Source organism: Anastrepha obliqua, chromosome 5 (genome assembly GCF_027943255.1).
Source record: "Anastrepha obliqua isolate idAnaObli1 chromosome 5, idAnaObli1_1.0, whole genome shotgun sequence".
NCBI classification, from domain to species: Eukaryota; Metazoa; Arthropoda; class Insecta; order Diptera; family Tephritidae; genus Anastrepha; species Anastrepha obliqua.
Window position 1 is genome coordinate 128,407,102 of NC_072896.1, and position 25,077 is coordinate 128,432,178.

The window sequence follows — 25,077 nt, forward strand, 5'->3', positions numbered from 1 at the left end:
GTTTTTAGTTTCTGTGTACGTAAAAGTGTATGAAAAAAGCGAATTGCGTGAACTGTGAACCACTGTGCGGCTGGGCACTAGAGCAAGTGCAAGGTGGGACTTGCATGAATTTACTTGCGACATGTTATGAATTAATTCTTATCAATGACGTACGTAGCCAAGTTTTGGGTGAACAAACAGCTGGTGGAGGGATATTTGGAAAAAGCTAAGCTCGCACACCATTGCAAGCGTTCTGAACGCCTTCGTTCGCTACGCTGAAAAGATAAATGCGAGCATATGCACAAAGGCACAGCGACGAAAAGGATTTTTACGCCCGCATTGGCACAAAACGAGGCCAATTCAATAAAAATTGTTGCGCCATCAGCAACGGCAGCAGTTCATTGAGAGCTTTAGAGCAGTCAACAACGCCGCTTCAAGGAGACCAGTGATCGAAACCGCTACAATAAACGCCTTCATATAATCACATCAAAAACAAGTGCAAAATTTGATAAACTTGTGATTGTTACACTCGAAGCTAATATTAGTTTGCTATTATTTTATTAAAAAATAGCGGTTTTGCGCAACAACAATAAAAGAACGATTAGCAAGCAAATTAACATGAGCTGCGCTAAGTGTTCGAACCGTTATTTAGTTTTGGTATGCGTACTTGGAGTTTTGGTGACAACCGCTGCGGCTGTGCCAACATCTGTGCTGGTCCAGAACTCCGAAGTTACATCCAATATCAATGCAGCCAATAATAATCATAATCTGATGACGAAAGGTATGTACCGAAATAAATTTTGTTAACAGCTTACACTGAGTTTGCATGTTAGACAACAGTCCCATTGTACGGCGGACAACAGGTGTTTTTTATGACATAAAAATAATTAATAAACAAATTTAATACCTAACGGGAGAGTTCGAGAGAAGTGCTTATAGGAAAATGCCTAATATTTCAAAAATGCCTTTATTTCAATTTCTAACATTTATTTCTGTGCATTATGCGGTAATTTAGCAAAAAAATGGAAATTTTACTATATAATCATAAAAAATAACAAACAACACTTTAAATGGTTCGTGCACTAAAAAAATCCGAAATAGAGTTGAAAGAATCGAGAACAATTTTTGTGGAAATCGTTAGATTATTATTTGCATTGGCTACCAGGACCTTCGGTGCTAAGGGAATTGTTATATTATATTATAATAAAATGTATACTCAAATCAAACCCAACAAAAATAATGAAATAAAGTCTATGAAAAAAAGGCAATATTAATTGGCTTCAAAGGTTTTGGTTTTATTGGAAAAAACATTTTAGGTCTAAAATAATGCAGCTTACCTTAAAAAGGTTTATACGAATCTCAGTGTTAAAAACCCAGAAATCCGGTGAGGGTTGTTAGAAAAATAAAATCTAAAATAAAATCGGGTTAAAATCTCAGTGCAATCAGGGTAGTTATTTTTTTCTTGTTTTTGTAATACATATGAAAAAAAATATTCATGGGTTTTGGGCTTAACAAAGACTAAACAAGAATTCTTCTCGCCCAGTTAATGCTTCAGTTGAACACCAAGGTGCTTTTAAATTGCAAAAAAGGTTTTCTTCTTCATAACTGCATTATTTAAATATGATTATCCTTTGTTGGAATAAATATGTATATATGCCGTGGAAGCGGATAATGGTAAGGACATTCAATATTGCTCCTGGTGGTTAATGGCTGCCGTTTGTGGATTTTTGTTGTTGATGTTGATAGTGGAAGCAGTTTTTGCGTTGGCGTTGGCGGTTGTGATGACGTTGACACTCTTACTGATTCTCCTCTTACTTTTCATACTCCTATTCCGGCTTTGATTGCCGAGTGTGTGTGTGTGAGAGTTTCTATTTTTAGAACAGTACACAATTCCTGCAGATTTTCTTTATTTACAAATTCTGAAGCGAGTAAACAACAAAACAACAACAGCACATTTAACAACAACACTCTTGCAAATTGGAAAACGAGCAGTGGCAGCCAACTTTGCTCGTTCATTCGTTGATTTTTCTTTCTACAAACTCATTATTTACCTACTCCTCAAGTTTTAAACATGTGCACATGATTAAATACACATACATATTATATGTGCATATGTCTGTGGCTGTGTGACTATGCATCTTTACATCCATTTATATAGTTTTCTTCTAGCCAGAGTGGAATTTCCCAAAATAGACACAAAAGTAAGCTTCGCGGTCTCAATGGCTGCTCTTTTTCCAATGAGATGTATGTATGTATGTGGATAGATGGATGCAATATTTATGTTGCTCATACGCACTGTTGACCCATTCGTTGCATATCGCTTGCTTGGCTTAATTGCCCTTGTCTGTATGGCTATGTAGGTAGAAGTGTACATATTTTTAAAGCTATTTAAATGGCAACGACGCATAATTAAAAACGAAAAGATTTCCAATTTCGAACTGTTGCATATGTATTGAAAGAAATTATATTTTTAGAACAACGCAAATGTGGGTATGTTTGTTTTTATGCGATATAAACATTTTATCTTAAAATCCTAGTTGCGCATAAAATAAGTAGGTATTTACTCATTCAGTATTGGACATGCACATAACTTTCCGGAAATAATATTTCATAAGCACACAAGCAAGCACGTATTAGTGTTGGGGTTTTCGACCTGACCTATTTGCTGAGTGTTGTTGTCTAAATGGCTTGCAAAGAAAAGGAGAACCTGTTGCTGCTTATGTAATTCCGAGCAATTTTATTTTTCACGCTTTGGGTTGGACGAGTGAATAACTTTGCATGTTTGAATTTTTTCTGACAACTGCGCTCACTCCACATATTATACGCCTAAATATATCACAATTCTCCCAGCCAGTCGCATTAAAGTTACCACAGAGTATCTGCGTGGGCGAGCTAATATGGGAACATGCGCAAGAACATCGCAAAGTACGCACCCTTCAAGACTCAGCCGCTCTACTCGCATACATACATACGTACATATAAATTAATTGTACTCGTTTTTAGTATTTACATATACTTTATTTTATTTTTGAGCACGACTAAAGTTACATATGTGAATAATGTTAAATGTTAAGCGATACGACTCGCCTTTCGTACGTTCACTTTTGTACTGCCTGATCGCTGACCATCCAACTGCCATTGCCCGCAATTGCTGTTGCCTTTGCAATCTTTAGCGTGCATGTCCCAACAATAATGCCAGCACCCACAACTGGTTTTTGTTGGTCTCACCTTCAACTGACCTATGCTATTCTTGCAAAGGTGATCTTCATAACTGTTGGCACTATGAACAATAGGCAACGGTATGGGCAATTTGTTTTTTTGCTGTTTTATTAGTGCAAAGACATTGCACTTGCATTCCACTATTGGTGTTGCTAGGCGCATTGGAACTTCTACCGCCCAACCCAGCATCCAATCTGATACGTTGACTTAACCCAGCATACAAAGGCAAGTAAAAGGTTGATTGGTCAGAAGGGATACCTTAACTTATATATTATCCTTTTTCAGGTACTTGGCCCAGCTTGTGGGTGAGTCTTGGGATTGCATACAAACAGAGGACGTACAGCTTTATGCCGTCGGAAATACAGTTGGTGCTGCCATAGCCAGCAGAGGAGCGACCGCTATTCGAAACTCATTTTTCAATCTTTGATGTCTCATGTTCAGGGTGGGCATCGAACGCGGTACCCAACGAAGGGTATCTAGGTGCATGCAAGAGCTTAAGCATCTCGGCATCCGCTCTACTTGTATACGCATATGTATGTATGTGAATAAAAAGTTTTCAAACATGCGTTGAATTCTTAAACGAAAGCTGGACTTTTTTTACGAAATAATTTTATTTTCACAAGTAAACACGTCAAGTTTCAATGGAAAAGACTTGCATGCTCGCATAGAATATTCCCACTTGAACTACACACACGCATACGTGTATGAACGTGTTTAAGCATATTTGCCTTATCTGCACCGCTTTTTTGTGATGTCTGATAGACAAGTAACACATTTAATTCTTCATACATATGTATGTATATCTCCTACACACAAACACACACACGCGTAAATTACATTTCAGAATGTTCGCATTGTTGTGACAATATTACGCTAAAGCCACAAAGTAATCCTTTGAGATGTCTAATTGTGTATACGCATTATTGATAAGTACGTATGTAAAAACCCATGCAGGTACATACGGCTGTGTGTATGGAAATGTGTCAAATGCGAAATCAACAACATATGGCGTTTTATGGTTCATGGCTGTTGCTATCTGAATTATCATAATAACTGTTATTTTCATTCTGTAGTTATTACTTTGGCGCAATTATCGTTTCGTTAGGCGTAGTTTTTGGTTGCTGGCTCAACCAGCTATGTATAAAAATTGTTTGAAGGAGTAGCGAGGCCAACAAGTTAGACTTCTTCTATCTTCAATTGGGTTAATAAAAACAAAAACATAATAACCTTTTATATTCACATTCCGTTTTTTAATTTTTCATAAATACAGTTCGGTGTCCACCGTGACCATTTTCTCATCTTACCAATAGAGTAGGATTTACTAACCGAGACGACGAATTGTTCCTCATTTTAGAGTGCCTTTTGACTCTTTACGTTTTCTCAACAATCCGTCAAACAAAAAAATTAAATTATGAAGTTAATATCTTATCGTCCAGCCCTCCGAATGACCTATTCGAACTAGTGCTGATTTTCCAAATGACATACATACAGGAATTTCAACATAGCGTGTGATTACTGTTTTATAACCATTGCTTTATTACCTATGAAATGAAAAAGGGTCACAAATAGAGATAATCAATGGCAATCTATTATATGCCTTTTTTGGGTGCAATGCTCGTATGTGCAAAATGTGTATCATATGTACATGGTTTTGTGTGACTGATAAAATAATACAAAACAACAAAAACGTTTATGTATGAAGTTCTTTCGGTCCATGCTGAAGAAAATATAAAAATTACTACACGACTATGTTCTAACTCCCCAACTACAATAAATTCTCCTATGGGATAATTTCTTCGATTTCATATGTATGTACATATGTGTTTCAAAGAATTAATTTTAATGGCCCCAGAGGTTAGAGATTATATATTAAATAGTTTATCGTAAAGCCTTTTTCAAACTGTTTTTCAAGAGAAGAATGTGCCAACTCTGGAAAACGGTTTGCATGAAAGAGATGTGCATAGATTGAAAGTTTGCCGTTATTCAGAAAGATAAGCATTACTGTATATTGACGCCGCTCGACTGCCGTGTTCGTCGCTGTGTATTCTTACTGATACACACATACATACATATGCACATTAAAGCGACAGAAGCTGCTGGAACATAATATCAACAGGCGTTAAGTGAGTTATAGACCTAACGCGCTAAATGATCTAATTGAGTTACTGAGATTGGAAATGCCACACCTTCGCGCACTATTACACCAGGCTGTATGAAAAAATACAGTGCGTCAATAAGGAAATAAAAACAATCCCCTCTTAAAATGGCCGGATGGAAAACTAATCTAATAAATTGTGCATAACGCGTAATTCGTAGGAAGCGGCAAAGAAAATCATATTTAGCTATATTTGTGTGTATGTCAATATGTACATATATATCCATGTGCATACATACACACATATGCATCTCCTTCAGTATTACGTCTAAGCGCTGCCTACTGATGCCGGCACAAGGATGCGCGCACGCACTTAATACCGCTGCTGCCTGCGGAAGTGCGACAAGTTACGTGAGGCAAACCATCAAAACATTAGCAACGGCGTTAATTGTATTAAACTAAATTGGATAGACATTTTTTACCAGTGCCAGATGTATTTAAAGAAAACATGCGTATACTCGAGTAACCCACCTACAGAGAAAGTATAAAAAACTGCAAAATAAAAATACGGGGATAAGTTTTCTCTTTTTTTAACTTTCTCTCATTTTTTGATGACTGTTAGTTTCCATTATGCAGGAAGGAAGGAAAAGGCCAGATTTCCCATACAAAGTTTGTCAGCCGAAATTCGAAATTACAAAATAATCTCAGATTATAAATATACTTTTTGCTGTACAACCCCGTATTTTCTGTGTTATCGATAATTATTATTATGAACGTGAGGAGAAACGTCAAAGTAAGAACTAAATAAAATGGACCCCAGAAAAGAAAAGATGTATTGGACATAATTCTAGTAAATTTTTTGTTAGATTTTATTTTATTAATTATGCATTCATACTACAGAAAAAAGCGTGTTTACATAGACGCTTCGGCTTGTTAGTGCTTATTTTGAAATGTTATATCGCATTTCGCATGCGTTTGAGCCATAATTTTTTGCAACCTCAGTAGTCATCGTTTACGGATTTCCTCCAACTTTCTTTCACTAGCAGCAAATTTTGCAATTAAATTAACGATTGCTTCTTTTTGCTTTTCTTCGTACCGTTAATAATAATTGAACAAACCAAAAACAATAAAATATTCCACCAAACCGATTTGTACCTTTTAAGCAGCCTTGGCAGCTGATCAATTTTTCAGCTAATCTGCCATATGTGAACGTACTTTTAGAGCCTTTCTGTGTATGTATGTTATATTATTTAGATTAAAAACCACAGCTGCATCACCTAGAGAATTGCTACACTAATCATTAAGCAGGGAAACACCAATTGCCAGGTGGACGAATAGGGTAAACTCCAATCATTTGAATTCCATTCATTCGTAAAGTGATAAATGCACTTCAAAGGTATTGTATTATTAGAAAAAAAAATTATTATTTTGAAAAAATTTCATATCACTCATACTTAAGCTATTTTCAAGTATAAGTATATTTAATAGGTGGCGTATTCATTCATATTTTTCCATAGAAGAACAATTTTTGCCGACCTTAGAAGTTCTGGTACTACCACCAATTGTCTACCTGCATACCTGTTTCTACATACACGTGCAAATATGTATTTATAATATAAGTATATACAAACGTACACACATGCATACACATAAGTAAAAATGCATAAGTTCGGTTGCCTAGGTATCAGACTTGTACAAAGATTATCACAGAATGAGCATTACCCGTCGATAATCTTGCTTATTGGCTGTCTGTGATTTTCCTGCAGCTTAAAAACAGCACAGCTTATGTCCATTAATTAGTATCAAGCCAAATACATGCACATATTCTCTTTATATTGTAGAGCTTTTGTCATTATTCAGGCAGAACAACCTTTCCATCAGTGTACCGAACCTTTAAATTTTCTAAGTGAAAAACTGGTTCAAGCGCATTTTGCACAATTCTTATGAACTCGACTTTATTCCATCAATAAAGTCCTATCGTGGCCAAAAAGTTGTATGCAGTCAGATTCAATGGATCATTGCTAATACCTGAGGGGCTCCAGCCCGCTTGGCTCATGAATTTTTTTTTACATTAAAGTCGCATGTGCTCTGTTTTCAATCGCTTCACAAGTGGCTCGATTTCGTTCTGCTTCAACCGAGTTTTATAGATGCACATTTTTCAGAGATATTTCAATGGGCACCCAATCATCGAGCTTATATTTGTATCCAGCTCTATTCGAACGGTTGAAAACTGTTTCGTTAAAGGGTATTCCATTATCTATCAGAAAATATACAACTGCCAAATACACAAACTATTCCATTTAGTGAAATTCAATTTGCTTCACTCTCAATTAGTGCAGATGTAGTCAGCACCAAACTCGTCAGCTTTTCAGATTATTCCTGCAGGGTATGGCTATAACTTAAACATAGGAAAAATAAGTACAAATAAAAAAATCTATAAAGCATTCTTCTCTAATTAATAACTGGTAAAGCCACTAATGCGTAAAATTTGCAACCGTCTTCCCGTTAATTGGCAGTTGATAGATAAGCGTGGGCGTAATGAGGAAAACAAAGAAATTAATTCTTTATACGTCAATTAAACCTGGAAAAGAAAAACATATTCATAGGTGAATATATACTGAATTGTTACATTAAAGTATCGTTGTGGATTTCTGATGGATAACCTAAATCCTCATATTTTACCAAAAATTATAACTTGTTTAAAAAACGTTTGTGGGCGTTCTGAATTTTTTTAAAAAAGTGCCCTTGTGCAACCGTTCCTTGAAAGAGCTGAAATTACCATTAGATTTATAGTGGGAAGAAGACTGCACGAGGGAAGACAAGGGAGCGGTGAACATTATTCCTAAGCCTAATCCAAGAATATCTTAATTGTTGCTTAAATACTCGTTTACGCGGCATCTATTACAGCATCAACACGTTATAGGCGTCTGCCCAATTTATAAAAATTTGATTTTAGATTTATCTAATATTATAAATATCTGTGAATAAATGGCTGTGATGGTAAAGCTTTGTATAAACAGTTATCCTGTTGTCTCAAATATAGGGAAATGATATTAAGTGAGTTTAAATAATTATATTTTATGCATACTGAAGTTTTAGTTATTTCTGCATTTTATAATAAAACTTTTGAGCCTGAATCCTTTGAATTAAAAATGAAGAAAAATGTGACATCATATACTTATTTGGAATTATTCCTACTGACAGCATATCAATGTCATAGTCATACGATCTACTAGTTATAAGTGCTCATTGTATATATAAAAATAAAATAAAGGACATAAGAACAACTCATTTACGAATATGTTGCGAAGTGACCACTTCTCATTACCGACGTTACATTACCTGATTACCATATCTTTATAATCTCAATTTTCACTCATTTAAAGCAGTTTGTATATTCAAGATGCGTGATTTGAAATTCGATAGAAAAATTAGACAATTCTTCCCTACATTTTATCTGTTTCGAAGATCAAGTGAAGAACAAATCTGTGTAAGCAAAAACCTTTTTGCAATTTTAGTTCCAGACAGCTAAATTTATTTCATTTTAAACGAATTTTTAACTAAAGTATTTTCGATTTTTCCACAATTGGGTAAGATAACCTCAATCAATATGCTATCTTCTAAAGAGACTTTTTAATTTTTTAAATTCAATGCAGTTGTATTTACAAGGCTTGCCTTTCGCTGCCTAAAGCCTCCAACTCTATGAAGCACTCGCATCTACAAGCAGATAGCAGCCATCTACCGTGGCAGGAAGTCAATTTCCGCATGCTTTGAACACTATTTCCTGCCAGACAACTTGTTTTGTACATAAACTTGTATTTATTGAGCATATGCTTCCATATTGTTTGTACCTATTTTCAGTAATTTCCTTTTACTTTTCGCTTTCCGCGTGTGGCCATCAATATTGCAAGAGCGTGGAGATGCCATTAATGCTGATGTGCTGATAATTTCAATGGGTGTCCATTGTTCGGTTTGTTGAATGGCGTCAAGTCGTGTAGTTGTTGCTTTATTGAAACTCATGGACAACTTCGAACGGTCGTTTGGCCTTGGCCTTATATGATACAAACGGATACACTTACATATATATATGCATAATTAATAGAAAATAAGTAGTCACAAAGTGGCCTGTTCTAGAATGCTACACGCAGCGTCTTGCGGTCATAAACGCCGCATTTATGGAATGCGCAGTAAAAAACTGCGGGAGTGGTTTGTAGCACTTCCGCAGGAGACAAGCTAAACCACAATGAAGTTAATAAGATTATCGTTTTATTTAAGTGAATTCGCCAATTATTCGCTGTAAAGTATCCTTTTTCAAGTACCTTTCCTTTTGAAGGACCTAACACATGGTCTTTGACGCAATAAATTTAATGTTTGAGTCAAGCACTTCAACTCTGATCTTAGCTTTTTGTGTTTGTGTAATAAAGAAATACATATATTTGCCCTAATTAACAGCTTTAACAGTTCAATATTTTCTAATTAGAGAGTTTCTTATTCAATTTAACAGTGAAACGTTCTTCTAATAACGCAAATGAAATGATGCCCAAAAAAGCTTCGATGGAGGCATCTGCTACATCTGGCAATAAAAAATCCAGCCCTGAAGTTCTTCCGCCAGCCTTTAATATACCTGCCACACAGCAATCAGCCGGCAATAATTTGGCAAATGGTAACAAAGTGAGTGGCGATAGCAACTCTAACTACATTTCGGATGCTCAGGCAACTGGTGTTCTGCCTATGCCATCGAACGAAGACATTATTAATTCAGCTATTGCTGCTGGCCTTACCGCTGCGGCAGTGGAAGCGACCGCTACGGCAAGCCAACGCGATTCGGAATCTCAACAGCATTTAAATCCACAGGCTGATGAAGAAGCACCCACACTCTTGCATAAGCGCGGAATTTCGACTCCGCAGTACCTCTACGGTGGAATGGGTGTGGGAGGGGCTTATGGATATGGCAATGTGAATGACAATAGTTATGGCACCGGAAGCGGTAATGGTAACAGTATCTATGGCGGTGGTGAATACTACAATAATCCATACCTGACTAATCCGTTGGCAATTGGTGGTGAGCACTTGGCTGCGGTGCCAGCTAGCGTTTGGACCGATGAAACGGATCCATCAGTTGTCTACACCGATATTAAGGATGACGACTTCTTGCCCGTACCACGAGGTGAGACATAAATGCATACTTGTACAAATTAATGTATTTTATATATGCGTGTGCGTACATGTACACAGATGTATACATCACGAAATCCTTTACAGTATCATGTTATTCGAGTGGACTAGTGGGGTAGATCCAGGGTTCGAAACCCACTAGGACATTAAACACCAAACGTTTTTTTCAAATGGCGATGAAAGGCGATTTGACATGAAAAAACCATCTGTCGTTCAAAGGCGGCATAAAACTATGGGCATCTCTATTTGTGTAATAAAATCAGACGATCAACAAATCGGAAAAGAAGGGTGTCCGAAGGCATAAAAAAACATATTCCCGACAATTACTTATTATATATTCATATACACACATACATATGTATGCACATACATAATCACTTTTCCACAGCTGTTCAATTCATAAGAATTTTATACTATTTTGGCTTGAATCAGTTTTGTGCCACACACCATCATTTTTGCTCCTTCTTCTGAACCACTATTTGAATAAATTATTCTCTTTCCATTGTTTCTTTTTGCCCACACTAATTTCTTTATTATTATGCAATATTCATCGCTCCCTTCCTCGAAAATCGTTCACCGAGGGCAGCATCTTCCTATCGCAGCAAGGCTTACGATAATTTACAAAATATTCTCAACGCTGAGGCGTATCCAGAATCAATGGCATTGCCACTGCCGCAAACTCAACACACGAGCCGCTATTATGGCGCCTTCAATGGTAATAAGCGTTCGAACAGATACGACAACAACAATTATGGTGACAGTAGCGGCAGCAGCCGTTTCGCCGATATGCGGTAAGTGATTGTGTGATTGTCGTCTAGGTAAATATTTTTCAGCTTTTTTTCAGCTTTCAGCTTATAGCTTTTTCTACAAATACACTTAGAAGTAAAGCTTTTTGATCAGAAACGTTTCAATTGAGTTACATTTTCTACCAACACCAACTTTGATTCGCCCCTTTTGTTCCTAATGTACGTACACACATATATCTCTCATATGTAGGAAAATACTTGCAATATACAAAACAAGGCAAATAGTGAAGTGACAGGCAAAGCATCGAGTTAAGTGTAGAAAAGCAGCGATTAACTCGAAACATAGTAAGGCATCGAGTATAGCATCAAGCGAGCATAATTTAATTAAAGATTTTGCGATTGCCGAGAGCTACTGTATTTTGTTTTGTTAAAAATGGATTTGATATCAATCGAATTTATTCTTTAAACACATTTTAAACGAAAAACTTTAAGTAGAACCATAGTTTCCAGATGGCTTTAGACTGTAATCGACTTTTCTGAACGTGAACAGAAGACACTAGCAGAACAGAAAAAATTATAGTCTAGGTACATACGCGTTATGGAGTCGCGCATTTCTTCTCTCTTCTTTTACATTGTGTAGGTGTTCGACCCGAACTGGACACACACACGTGCAACTACGCAGGCTAATGGATGTAACGCCAACGTAAAAATAAATTCGAACATGAAAAGCAAAAAATTGCACCAATACAAAATAGAGGAAAAGAACTACACCATTAAAAGGAACCTGCTACGTAAAAGGCATTTGTTGTATTACTATCAACGTATTCGCCTGGTGGCATGAGCGCCGAAAATTCCCCATTGAGACATTTTGTCCTCTCTATGAATACCGAGCGGACCGTTTAATTTATTCTTCGCGTTTGATGTGATAATGTCGTCAATAAAATGATTTGTACCTTTGTATGTGTTTACTTCTTCGTATTGCCTAAAGCTAAGCATGATTTCATAGCGAAAAGGGCGGAGTATGCTTGATTACAAACGTGATGCACAGCGTAGGCGGAGCTGCCTATCCATACGCACCACTTTTGTCTATCTCCCTAGCCACACACATTTATCTCCCTACCAACATTCATACTTTCGAACTTGCAAAGCTACTTGCAGGGCTGCTGACAATGAAATTCCAATTGCAGTACATTTGGCAGATGCAGAAAGTAAATTTCAAAAATGTCAACGAAAATGAAAAATATGTAAAAAATTACTACAAACGTGGAAATGAAGATAAATAAAATACGATTCATTAAATGAATAGAGCTGCATACATATATCGCTCTCACGAATTGTAGTGGAATATGAGGAGCGCATCATAGAGGGGGAATGATTTAACAGCAAATCGCACACCGAAATACAAAAGCGAAAAGATGAAGTTTTTGCGGTCTACGAAATACAGATCTGCTACAGAATCAGTGTATCCACCAATAGTATTTTGGTACGACAGTTTGGGCTTTGATAACCACAGGGAAATCATGCGGTATTGCAAACCTTTAAACAAGTCCCTCTTCAAATGCACCTCCAGATCGTGATCAGTTCTTTTCATAAGAAACGGTTTGAAACAGTATTTTATTTTAATTTTATTTACATATGTACATATGTACATATTTTAGCATAAGGATCTTTCACAACATTTCTTTGGATCTTAATTCAATGGATGTCCATAAATTTATATATATATATATACAGTTATGTGAAAAATAATAGGGACAGTGCCTACCCAAACTTACATTATATTTACAACCGAATAAAAAATCGAAAATTCTTTCTTGTTTAAACGATTTATTTTTTCTTAAACGGTAGAAAAAAGATTAATAACAAAATTTTTGCTATTCCTATAATATATTTTGTTTTTTTTTGTGATTTTATATGAATTTATATAGTTTAACGTGGGAAAAAAAAATAAGGACACTTCATGAAATTTTAAAGCTATAAATAACTTAAGGGGTAACACCACTGTAGAAATTTCAAAAAATTGATTTTTTTTTATAAGCTTAAAAAATTCTTTGAACCTTTTAAAATACAGAACGAAAAGTTTTATACGTTACCGAAGTTTATTTCATAAATATTTTAAGCTTTTAACCAAGCGTTAATGACTGCTACCTAACGACTTCTCCAAATTTCCAAACTTTAAACGCGTTTTTCACAAAACACGTTTTCTGAAATTGGCACGCAGCATAACTCAAACAATTTTAAATATTTTTAATCAGGTTTTTCACTACGTCTGTATAATAACCTTCTTAAGAGAAGAGCGTAGGGGATTTTCGATAGATTAATTTAAACGATTGTTATAATTATTTAAGTGCTGTTTTTTTAGTCCAAAATAGAGTTTTTTCCTTCAAATGCTTACTAATTCCACAAAAATAAATATTTTTTAAATCCCCTATGTGTTTCTCTAGCTATTCTTATCTAGATTAAGAAAAAAAATGTTTCTTTGTTCCAGATTTAAATTTGCACCCTCTGTGCTGCGTGCCGCGGAGCTCCTTCAAGAGAAACCACATTACAAAAATGTCTCCATTTTGTAAAATTTTTCGATCAAACTTTGTAGTTTTGTATTTTAGTATATAAGTAATAACTTCCCAAATCAGAGTGATTGTTTTCCCTTTCCTTCTATACAAAAAAATTCTTTAAAAATCGTGTTTATTTTACGCGTGTACAGTGGTGTTACCCCTTAAGTAAAACTAAATAGATATTTTAACTGAATATTGATGCATAAAGCCTTAGTGCCATATTAGTACTTTGTTGCGGATCCTTTGTTATCCAGAACAGCAGCACATCTTCTAGGCATTGACTCGATCAAATGTTTACAAACATGTACCGGTATTGCGTTCCACGCATCCTGAATAAGCTGGTCACAACTTGATGGACACTCTCTCCTGATTGCCCTCTTAACTTCGTTCCACAAATTTTCTATGGGGTTCAAATCAGGGGATTGTGCTGGCCATTCTAAAACATTGATTTTGTTGTCCTGGAACCACTTCTTTGTGGACTTTGCCGTATGTTTTGGGTCATTATCCTGCTGGAAGACCCATATGAGTGGCATATTTTCTTTGGCATACGGCAGCATTGTATTTTTCAAAATTTCAATGTAATCAGCCGATTTCATTATGTTCTGGATGCGATATAGAGGACCCACACCATAATAAGAGAATGACCCCCATACCATAATGCTACCACCACCGTGTTTGACCGTCTTTAAAGTATATTCTGGATTGAATTCTTGATGGATAGGCCTTCTTACATGGTGGACACCTCTATCAGAAGAAAACAAGTTTACTTTTGTTTCATCGGACCACAGAATGTTACGCCATTTTTCTTTAGGCCAATTGATATGATTTTTAGCAAATTGCAATCTTTGTTTTATGTTCTTTTTGGATAACAATGGCACTTTTCTCGCACTACGGGCTCTCAATTCCTCACCGATGAGTGTTTTTCGAATCGTTGATGTGTCAACGTCAATGTTTAAATCATTTTTTATTCGTTTAGATGTGATAAATGGACCTTTTTTCACGCATCGAATAATACTTCTCTTTATAGTAGGTGTAATTTTTGGTTTTCTACCACGGGTTTCATCCTTGGGAATCCATTTAATAGCATTTTCGACCATCGTTTTTGAAGTACCGAGCATTTGTGCAATTTTTCTGTACGAATTTCCGCTTTTACTTAAATTTTTAATATTATTTCTAGTAGCGTGGTCGCAGGGCATATTTCTACCCATATTTGCCTAAAAAGTTACAAAATTGCAATTTTTTTTTTTTTTATTGACAATTGTATTTATAGTTAACTATAAAATACAAAAAAAACTTATAGCTATGGCTACTGCGGCCTTAAGCTAATATACTGGGTGTGTATATATGTGTATGTAGGGTGTTAGCTAAATTTCATTTAAGATATTACAATATTTTAAATAGTTTATAAGTTTAATAATGTTCTCTGTAGAATTGTTTAAAAGTAGATCAGTAGGTTTTGTGTTGTTTAGTGATTTTCTGTGGTTTGTAAAATGTGTGCAGTCGTCTAGGATGTGTTTGATGTTTGGAGCTGAGGTATTGCAGTATTTGCAGATATTTAGGTCTTTTTTTATTAAATATTCGTGTGTTAGTCGTGTGTGCCCAAGTCGTAGTCTAATTATTTTTGTTATTTCCCTTCTAGTTATGTTAGTATTATGTGTAAATGTGTGTTCATTGATCGCTTGCTTCTTTGGGTTAACAAATTTGTACCAACTTGTTGTTTGTTCGTATGTGGAGTGTTGTGTATTTTTGAATATTTTTGTTATATGTTTTTTAATATCTGTGTGTAGGAGGTTCAGAGACATAGTTAGGGGGCGGTTTTGTGCTTCTTTTGCTGCTAAATCTGCTAATTCGTTGCCCTTGATTTTAGCGTGTCCTGGTATCCATATGAGTTCGATTTTATTTTTGAATTTTAGTAAGCAGTTTCTTATGTAGTCTGTGTAATAATTATTATTGTTTATATTTTTTATCATTTCTAATGAGGCTAAGGAATCGGAACAAATTGCAAATTTTCCAGGTGTTTTGCTAGCATATTGTACTGCTTCAAATATGGCTATCGTTTCTGCAGCAAAATTTGTGCTGTAATAAGGTAAAACCTTGCTAATTAATATTCTGTCATTGTATATAACGCTGAAGCTTGTTTGGTTTGCGCTCTTTGAACCGTCTGTGAAGATTAGTTTGAACTTTTTTTTTATAAGTTTGTTGGTTAATTCTGAGAAGAGTTTTTGGAATATTGTTGAAGGCGTATTTTCTTTTTTATTTAGCAATTAATGTGAAGCTGGGAATTTGTTTTACGCACTTACTTAAAAAAACAAGTCTCTCTAATTTTTAGTATTATATTTTTACCAAAACGAAAAACTGTCCTTATTATTTTTCACAGCAGAAATCGCGCACTTCTTAAAGAAAATAATTTGTTATCTAAACGAAAGAAAAAGACACACAAATTGTAACGGGATTTCTCAATGTCGTTTACAAGCTTTGCTATACAACTTTCTTTTAGCACAAATTATTTCATTTTACATGAATTCGTAAACACAAAAAACGGTGAATACAACTGTCCTTATTATTTTTCACATAACTGTATATACAATTGGCGCGTACACCCTTTTTGGGTGTTTGGACGAGCTCCTCCTCCTATTTGTGGCGTGCGTCTTGATGTTGTTCCACAAATGGAGGGACCTTCAGTTTCAAGCCGACTCCGAACGGCAGACATTTTTTATGAAGAGCCTTTTCATGGCAGAAATACACTCGGAGGTTTGCCATTGCCTGCCGAGGGCGACCGCTATTAGAAAAACCTTTTTCTTCATTTTGGTCTTTCACCGAGATTCGAACCTACGTTCTCTCTGTGAATTCCGAATGGTAGTCATGCACCAATGGCTTTATTAAACTAATGTGAACCTCAAAATGGTATCACAGTGCGCCGGTTGAGCCCAAACTTGGAGGGTGGAATCATTTATAACCGCTGTTTTTATATATATGAAATGGCATTTTTTATCATTCTGTAGTATATACTTCATTGGCCAAAATGGGATGGCTGTTTCAGAGCTCAAGTGCTTTCTTCCATGAGCTATATCCCATGCCAAAATAAATGTATGCTTTCAAAAACAGAGTAAAGGATGGTCATTTATCCTTATTGGTTTCAATCGCAAATAAACTTCTTCTGCAATCTAATGAAAGTTAATACCTTACGAGAAATTTGTTGCCATATGGCAACAAGCTTAGTTTTAAAAATTAGCACAGCTTTTAAAGCTGCGAGCGAAAAAATATTTATATGCCAAATGACAGATTGAACATTTTTCTATGCCTAAAAATCTAAAAATGCAAAATACAAATTTCAGAGTAAAGTGCTATATGCCAGAAGGCTTTCTTTAAAAATGTTGTATTACCGATATATAATGGGCAGTTATTATTTATTTTATTTCTGTTTAACCATTAAAATTCAATTTTTGAAAATATGTAACAAAAAAGTTGATATTTTTTACAAGAGAGTGTTGACGGCCTTTTAAAGTTTACTGTTGCCATATGGCAACAATATCGCGAAAGGGTTAAATGGAAGCCCAAATTAGCTTATTGAACTATTTGGAGCACGCAAGGGATACGAAATGAATGTTAGTAAAAATGTGGGCACACAACTTATTTTCGAGATCTTTGTAATACATTCGTACATACATTCAGAAAAGTCAATTTTGAAGGGTGCTGCTAAGTAATTAATAATGAACTAAATTTTTGTTCTTATGCTGTAATATTTTGTAACGACCAAAGCCAATTGCTTTTGTATGCTAGAAATAATATTTTCGAACGAATAAACGTAAATACGCGTGTGTCTTCACATCTTGCAAATTGATATATGAGATATACATATGTAGATATAGCAATACGCAACGCAAGTTAAAAAATTGTTTGCCCAAGGAAACTGTTCCTTACCTCCTAAACAACACGAATTCAATCCTTTTTTATATTATTAATATTATATTTACGCATAATATATGTATATGTAGTGGTTTAAATACAAGGTGAAGTCGTCTAAATAAACAAGACTGAGCTAAAACAGAAACGACAGGAGCCTTGTTCTATTAACTTCGAGTTCTGGCCTCGATATACTATTTTGCGCGATTTAAAAGCTTTCGAAAGAGTGTTTCAGGTCATTGACCGGAATGTCCTTCAGGATGTCGGTACAAGCCTTTTGGATGATCTTTCATGGCCAAATGCAATTTTCCGAATAGGTAGAAGTCACAGGGAGCCATATCAGGCGAATGCGGTGAGTGATTGATGGTTAAAATGCGATTTCTAGTCAAAAAATCAGTCACAAGAGTGGGTCGATGAGATGGTGCATTCGCGGTATTCGACGAATGCGATGCAACAAATGCTTCAAAAACGCCAAGATAGAAAACTGCATTGACGGTTTGGTCCGTTGGCACAAACTCATTGTGGATAATTCTCTAGAAATCGTAAAAACAAATGAGCATCGACTTGATTTTGACTTCTCCAAACGCGATTTTTTGGATGATGGCTCGTCTGGGGCCTTCTATTCGGCACTTTGACGCTTAGTTTCGGATTCATGTTGGAAACACCACGTTTCATCACCAGTTACAATGTTATAAAGGAAGTTTTCGTCTTTTCTCGCCCCTTTAATGAGGTCTTTCGAATGTTGAATTCTGCGCAATTTTTGGTTCTCAGTTAACTTGTGCGGATTGAAACGTGCACAGACCTTTCGTAAGCCAAAGTGAACATTTAAAATGCGATAAATCGATGTTCTGCGATAAAAAAAATGTTCATTGCCATTTATGTCCTCACAACCATCTCTGAAACGAGTAAACCACTCATGAACTCTGGCACGAGGTAGACAATCATCGCCTTAAGCTTTTTTCATCAATTCAAATATTTCGGTAAACGTTTTACCGGTTTTAAAACAAAATTTGACATTAGGTCTTTTTTCGAAACTCATTTTTGTACCGATGACTGATACTTTAGACGCAATAACTTCGCTTTCACTAAACCGAATGTCACCAAGCTTCACTGGAAGTCTAGATATGGAAATTCCAGCACACTAACTCATTAAAAAAATGGCGCCATCCAAAACATTTTTATGGTGCCAGTCTTGTTTATTTTGGACTTCACCTTGTATAATTTCCTTGTAAATAAATAAAGTTTTAGTAATGTTGGGGTCGAACTTATGAACAAAATAAGATTTTAGAATTGTCATTCTCTGCCAACGCGTTTGGATTTCTCTTGTTTTATAGATCTTACATACTTATATAAGGTGTAAAACCTTTGAAAATTTGTTTGTCTTGAAACTATGTAGACTGAACAATGACATAACAATGACCCCCGCCATTCTCTTGTAATACGCTTTGAAATTTAGTTTATTAAAATTTCTCTTGGGCTAATATCGAATTATCACTTTAACTTGTGGATCAAAGATTCGTAATTTTACGTCTCTAAGCGTGATGAAATAGTTCCAAGAGTAATTTTATTAACTTATAACGCCTTATTATAGGAGATATCATGCCCTCTCTCTTCTTAAGGGGGGGGGGGTAACGTTAATTCATGGAAAAAAAGGCACATTTTTATGATTTTTTTTTTGATGACACAGTTAAAATTTATTCGTCAAATCTTTTACTACATAAAACTATAGCATTTGAAGTATATTTTGTGAAATTTTCATCCAAAAATATTTAAAAATACGGCAATGGCAGAAATTATTCGGACGCATCTCAAAAAAAAGTAGTTTTGCGGTGCCCCTCATAACTCGGTGTTAAATCATCTGAAATCAAAAAACCAAAGTTATTTCGTTAGATAATTGTTTTCTCCGGGTAACGCCGAGCGGGTTTTTTGAAATTAAAAATTTTTCGATTTTTGGGAACACGTTAAAGTCAAAAACACGATTTTCGCGTAAAAAATCGGTGAATTAGCTACCGTAAAAACAAAAGTATCAACAAATTCGAAAAAAACTCTTCGGCGTTACCTTGTAAAACATCTACAGAAAAAGTGTTCAAAATTTCAGAAGGATCGGTGCAGTAGTTTCAAAGTTATGAGGGGCACCGACTTTGAAAACGTAAGTTGTGGGAACAACGCTTTAAAGTTCAAATGGCGCGCGGTTGAGCCAGGTAGGTAGCAACACTTACATGGCTGTATCTTTGTAAGTTTTGCTCCGATTCATCTAAAATTTTCACAGAATATTCTTGAAAGGTTCTTCATTTAAAAAACCAAATAAAAAAAAAAATGCACAAAAAAAATTTAAAAACGTTACCCCCCCCTTAAATCAACTATCCACTGTCCAACTATCATTATTTCTTTCAAATCTGTGGGGACTTTACAAACCGATACCCTATGCCTCAATACTTGAAATCAATCCATATTTTAGGATTTCTATGTACTATCTCAAACACAGAGCCAGTTAAGCAAAAATATTTATTCGTACGTAATTAATATAAATCTCTAATATGACTAAAGTCATCACTTTCTAATAAATATACACCCAATCGAGCCATAAATGCGACTTTTTGAAACATAACGATCGGTATCTAAGACTATTCCGCTAAATTGGGGTCCCACTTTCAGCTAAAATATTTCTTTTCCTAAATATGGGCGATAAATACTTAAACATTTTTCTTTTTTACAATCATACCCAAGCGCCATCTAGCGGATCTCTTGTTCCAAGCATTTCTTTTCAGATAGATAACGGGACGAAAAATACTATTTTCCGGAATATTTCTGCCACAGGGACATCTAGTGGGCCCATTTTTTACGGTAGTCTCTATATGTATGTATTTATGTTATTCCGAGTATGAACTAAGTCAGACCAGACACACCATCCCTGCGCCACTTAACAGATGCAACCAAACTCATAAGCATTGCTTTACATGCTCATCAAACAAAGCAAACTTTCACATTTATATACCTACATACTCGGCGTTTGAGAGCTAGCGTTTGATTCATTTAAAACCTAGCTGCCAATTTCTATACCTTTGCGATTTTTGCTACAAGTGCAAAAAAATATTGTATCAGTTTCATTTCGATAGCCTTGGCCATCTAGCTTAACTATGTTGATTATTTTGATTCTAGTGTTTGCCATATGACCGGAAATTTTACGCTGATTTAAAAAAATGAAATAATCAAACACTTAATAGACTGAAATGAAACACTTTTGTTTACAATGTAAAGTCTGCTGCTGGTCTATGCTCGATATTCATCTCACTCACGTGCATACAAATAAGCGAATATATAATAATTGTATATGTACATACATATGCATATGAGCTGACAGGTTGTTACGAAAATACATGCATACATACATATGTACACATAAGGAAAAGCAAATATCCTTTTTTTCGAATGCCGTTAGTAGACTAGTACAAATAAGTTTGTATGCGCCTAATTTGGCGTGACAATCGATTCGAAAGCCTAGGAATTAATTGCTGGCGCAGTATTTTTACACTTCGGACAAATGATTTTTTTCTTGTTTGACACAAGAATAAACAATACATCTTACCAATAATAATATAAATACATCCTCTTTGGTTTTAGACTGAAACGCGATACTAAACTAACTCCAGCTGATATGCTAGCTCTGGTTGCGCTAGTAGAGGCAGGGGAACGTTCACGGAAAGACACCGACACCGAGACAAGTAACAGTTACATGTACCCGTCGCCTGGAATGGGGGATGCTCCGGAAACCTATAGCAACTACAACGGCATTAAAACCTACTATCCAACTGCGGCAAATATGTACGACTACCCCGGAAATGTGGACGAATTGGACGGCAATGCCGGCACGTGGATAGAACCAAACATGGTGGACTACTACGGTGTACCAATGAATATGGCAACAATACCCAAATATGAGCTCCCACCAGAACGCATTGGTGGTGGCAATGGAAATCGTAAGTTTATCGACACGCAAGAATATCTCTTATAAATTTGACCCCAAATTATTTGCTTTTGTGACGCAGGTTATGGCCTCAAACGTTTTATGGTGGCCAAGAAGAAGCGTTCGATGGGCACCTTTCTTAATGAACCGGTTTCCAAGCCAAGCATCAGCTACAAGGTCAATGGCGAAAAGTTCTATTAAAATGTTTGTGCAACTCTCGCTTTTCCCTCGTTGGCAGAGCTCATCATTATGAAATAGACTAATTAAAGCTCAAAAATATGTCAAATTATGAAGAGGTTACTAGAGTGAAAAATATAATATTTATGTACAACAAATATCACACTTTAAATGCGAAATAAGTAAATAATGAAAAACTGCTGAAATCAAAATGTTTTTTAAATTTATCAAAATCACTTCCAACAAAAAAATTAATTTATACTTGACATCAAAATGTTTTAAGCAAAGTGGAATAAGTATTTGGCGTACGCTTATTTGACAACATGAAACTTAATTTTTTTGTGTAAATTAACAAGTTTGTTTTTTCTCTTAAAGGCGTTCATATCAAAACCCACTTGCTTTACATACGTGTGTATGTATTAGTACTGTAAAATAGAGTCGAACAATTCATTGACTCTCAAAGTTATAGTTATTTCAATAAGTGGTCGGAATTATTTTAATTTATAACTTTTTTTCAAATAATTGCATTTTTCGTTTTCAAATTTAACTATGTTTCAATTGAAATTAAGATTGCATTTTTTGATTTTTTGATTGAGAGAAGTAAAAAAACGTTAAGTCAAATTAAATGTCATATACTTATTTCACTTTGTTTAATACGCGTACTATAAACTTATAATGAAAATGAAAAAGTGCTTAAATCGTAACATTAGCTTAAATTGGTATAAGAACGCTGCGATGATCTGCTTATTGAAAAGTGCTCCGAAGCAAAACATGAATCTCAGTTGGAGTAATAACTTAGCATGATTGCATTAACTGTTTTCTAAATGGAAACAAATTAATATGTCGATATAATCATTTCTTCTAGGTCATACAGTAGTCTGGAACAACAAGTTGCTAGATATGAAAAATCTAGAAATATTTTCAAGGAAGATTTTCTCTCCCGTTAGGGAAATCGGTTAAAGTTTTATTTTCGGCTATAGCTCATGAAATTAAGTTATTTGAATTATGAAAACTATTTTTTATTACACGAAGATTTTATGGAAGTCAATATTTTTCCTTTATAATTTATAAAAATATATTTTAAGCTTGAAAATATTTTTTTATAAATTCAGATACGAGCACTTTTTCCTTTTCATTACAGAAATATTGAACCCTATAAATATTGAGCAAAACTAATCTGAAGTATTTAATACGGATTCTAATTTCTAAATGAGAAATTTTGTTTAATCCAATAAACTTTGAGACAGAATGCGGTGCGTGCACATACGAGTATATACATATGTTTTATAAGCATTTAACTACAACTCTCAATGCAGGATCTATTTTAGAAATCACAAAATTATCAATTATGAACTACACACATACCTATACATAAATAATTTAATGTTGAAAAATAATAGTTATTTGAAATGAGGTACGTATACATAAATAATTACATACACATGGGAAATATTCCAGATGTTACTGAAAATACCTGAAAGAGAACAAAAACCTGCTGTCTTATGACTTGGGGTAAAAAAGGGAATCATTTGCAGGGTGCATTTGTCCGAGTTACATGGTTTCCCTTTTAAACCACTTGGTAAAACTGCAACTTCTCTAAATCTTTAATCCATAAAATTCGGTCTAATTGTTATTAAAAATGTTGCAAATAAATACAAGCGCACATTTGCAAATATAAATACAAATAACAGATGAAAGCCCATGCCGCCAAGTTATTTTACTTCAATGATAATTCAATTCCTTCATGCACATGCGTGTTGGTGTACATGTACTTGCATATGCATGTGCATACAAAATACAAGTACGAATTTACTAACATACCTATGTACCGAAATCATGGACGGTATTTATATTATCCCAAATATTAAACGTAATATATTTGTTTAAAAACCTAATTGTGTTAATGTAAATACATAAAAATTATATATATGTATATGTATGCATATGAAAATATATGTAAAATCATTAAATTTGTAGACATTAAATAATCAGCAGGCAGTAAATGGCTCAGAGCACATTTGAAACATAAATGAATTTAAAATTAAATAAAAAAGTAAATAAACAAACTAGTTGCATAAATCTAGAGAAAATATATGCAAAGGAAAGTGTTTGCATATAGTGCTTAAAAGAAAGCGTATATAATTGACCAATTTATGTAAAATTACTATGAATGTAATAATATTCTCTATAAAAATATGGCATCAGTGCAATCAATTGAAATTTTGTCTAACAATACTTAAGTACACTCTTTAATAATATTATTATATGTACATATATACATAATTTAAGAACAAAATTCCTTAAGTCTTTTCCAATCCATTAATTACAAAAAAATTATTTGTTGTATGGCTGTTTTAAAAAGTATTGTTTGGTAAAGATATACTGTACTTCCATATCTTGACTATTTGTACTTTTGTAAAATATGTATCCAAACTATAGCGACTTTTAAGCTTTACTTCAAATTTTTTTTTAAATAAACTATCTTAAGTTCAAATGTCTATTAAAACTGTTTTTCTCGTACATTTCACTGAAGAGCCAGCGCATTTACCGTATCATCTTCTCCGGTATTCCGCTCCGAGCGTTCTCTCGCTCTGTTTTTATCTATTTATGTAGTTTGTTATTAGAGCGGTGTAATGATAGGGTGATGCCAGTAAGTTAATCTCATTTTTTGGGCAGATCTGTTACGGCCAGGTAAAGGGTGATTTTTTAAGAGCTATAGCCAAATTTTTTTAAAAAGCACACGTAAAATTCAGAAAAATTCATGACATTTTTATTTAAATCGATAGTACAGTCCATATAATTTAATGTTTGAAGATTATTTCATGGAAATGTTGACCGCGATTGCGCTTCAAATGGTCCATCCGCTTAGTCCAATTTTGGCATACTCTTTCCAATGTTTCGGCCGGTATCTCACATATAAATGCTTTAATGTTGTCTTCCAATGAGTTAATTGAAGCAGGCTTGTTTGAATAGGCATGAGCTTTAACATAGCGCCACAAAAAATAGTCTAAAGGCGTTATATCGCACGATCTGTCAATTACAGGTCCTGAACGTGAAATAAAATGTTCACCAACCCGCCTCTCAACAAGTCCATTGTTACGCGTGTTGCGTGGCATATGGCACCGTCTTGCTGAAACCACATGTCATGCAAGTCAAGCTCTTGCATTTTGGCCAAAAAAAATTGGATATCATTTTACGGTAGCGCTCAACATGCACAGTTACGTTACGATTCGCAGCATCTTCGAAGAAGTACGGTCCAATGAT

General features: G+C 34.9%; 1 protein-coding gene across 1 annotated transcript; it reads left to right on the top strand.

Annotated features, from left to right (window-relative positions):
* On the top strand, positions 1-23,177 carry LOC129247886 (uncharacterized). The gene is made up of 5 exons (XM_054887248.1): positions 1-760; positions 9,798-10,460; positions 11,055-11,259; positions 21,294-21,649; positions 21,719-23,177. Exons 1-5 carry the CDS (start codon positions 598-600, stop codon positions 21,835-21,837), a joined length of 1,506 nt encoding a protein of 501 aa, XP_054743223.1. The 5' UTR covers positions 1-597; the 3' UTR covers positions 21,838-23,177.
* Positions 23,178-25,077: the final 1,900 nt, after the last annotated feature.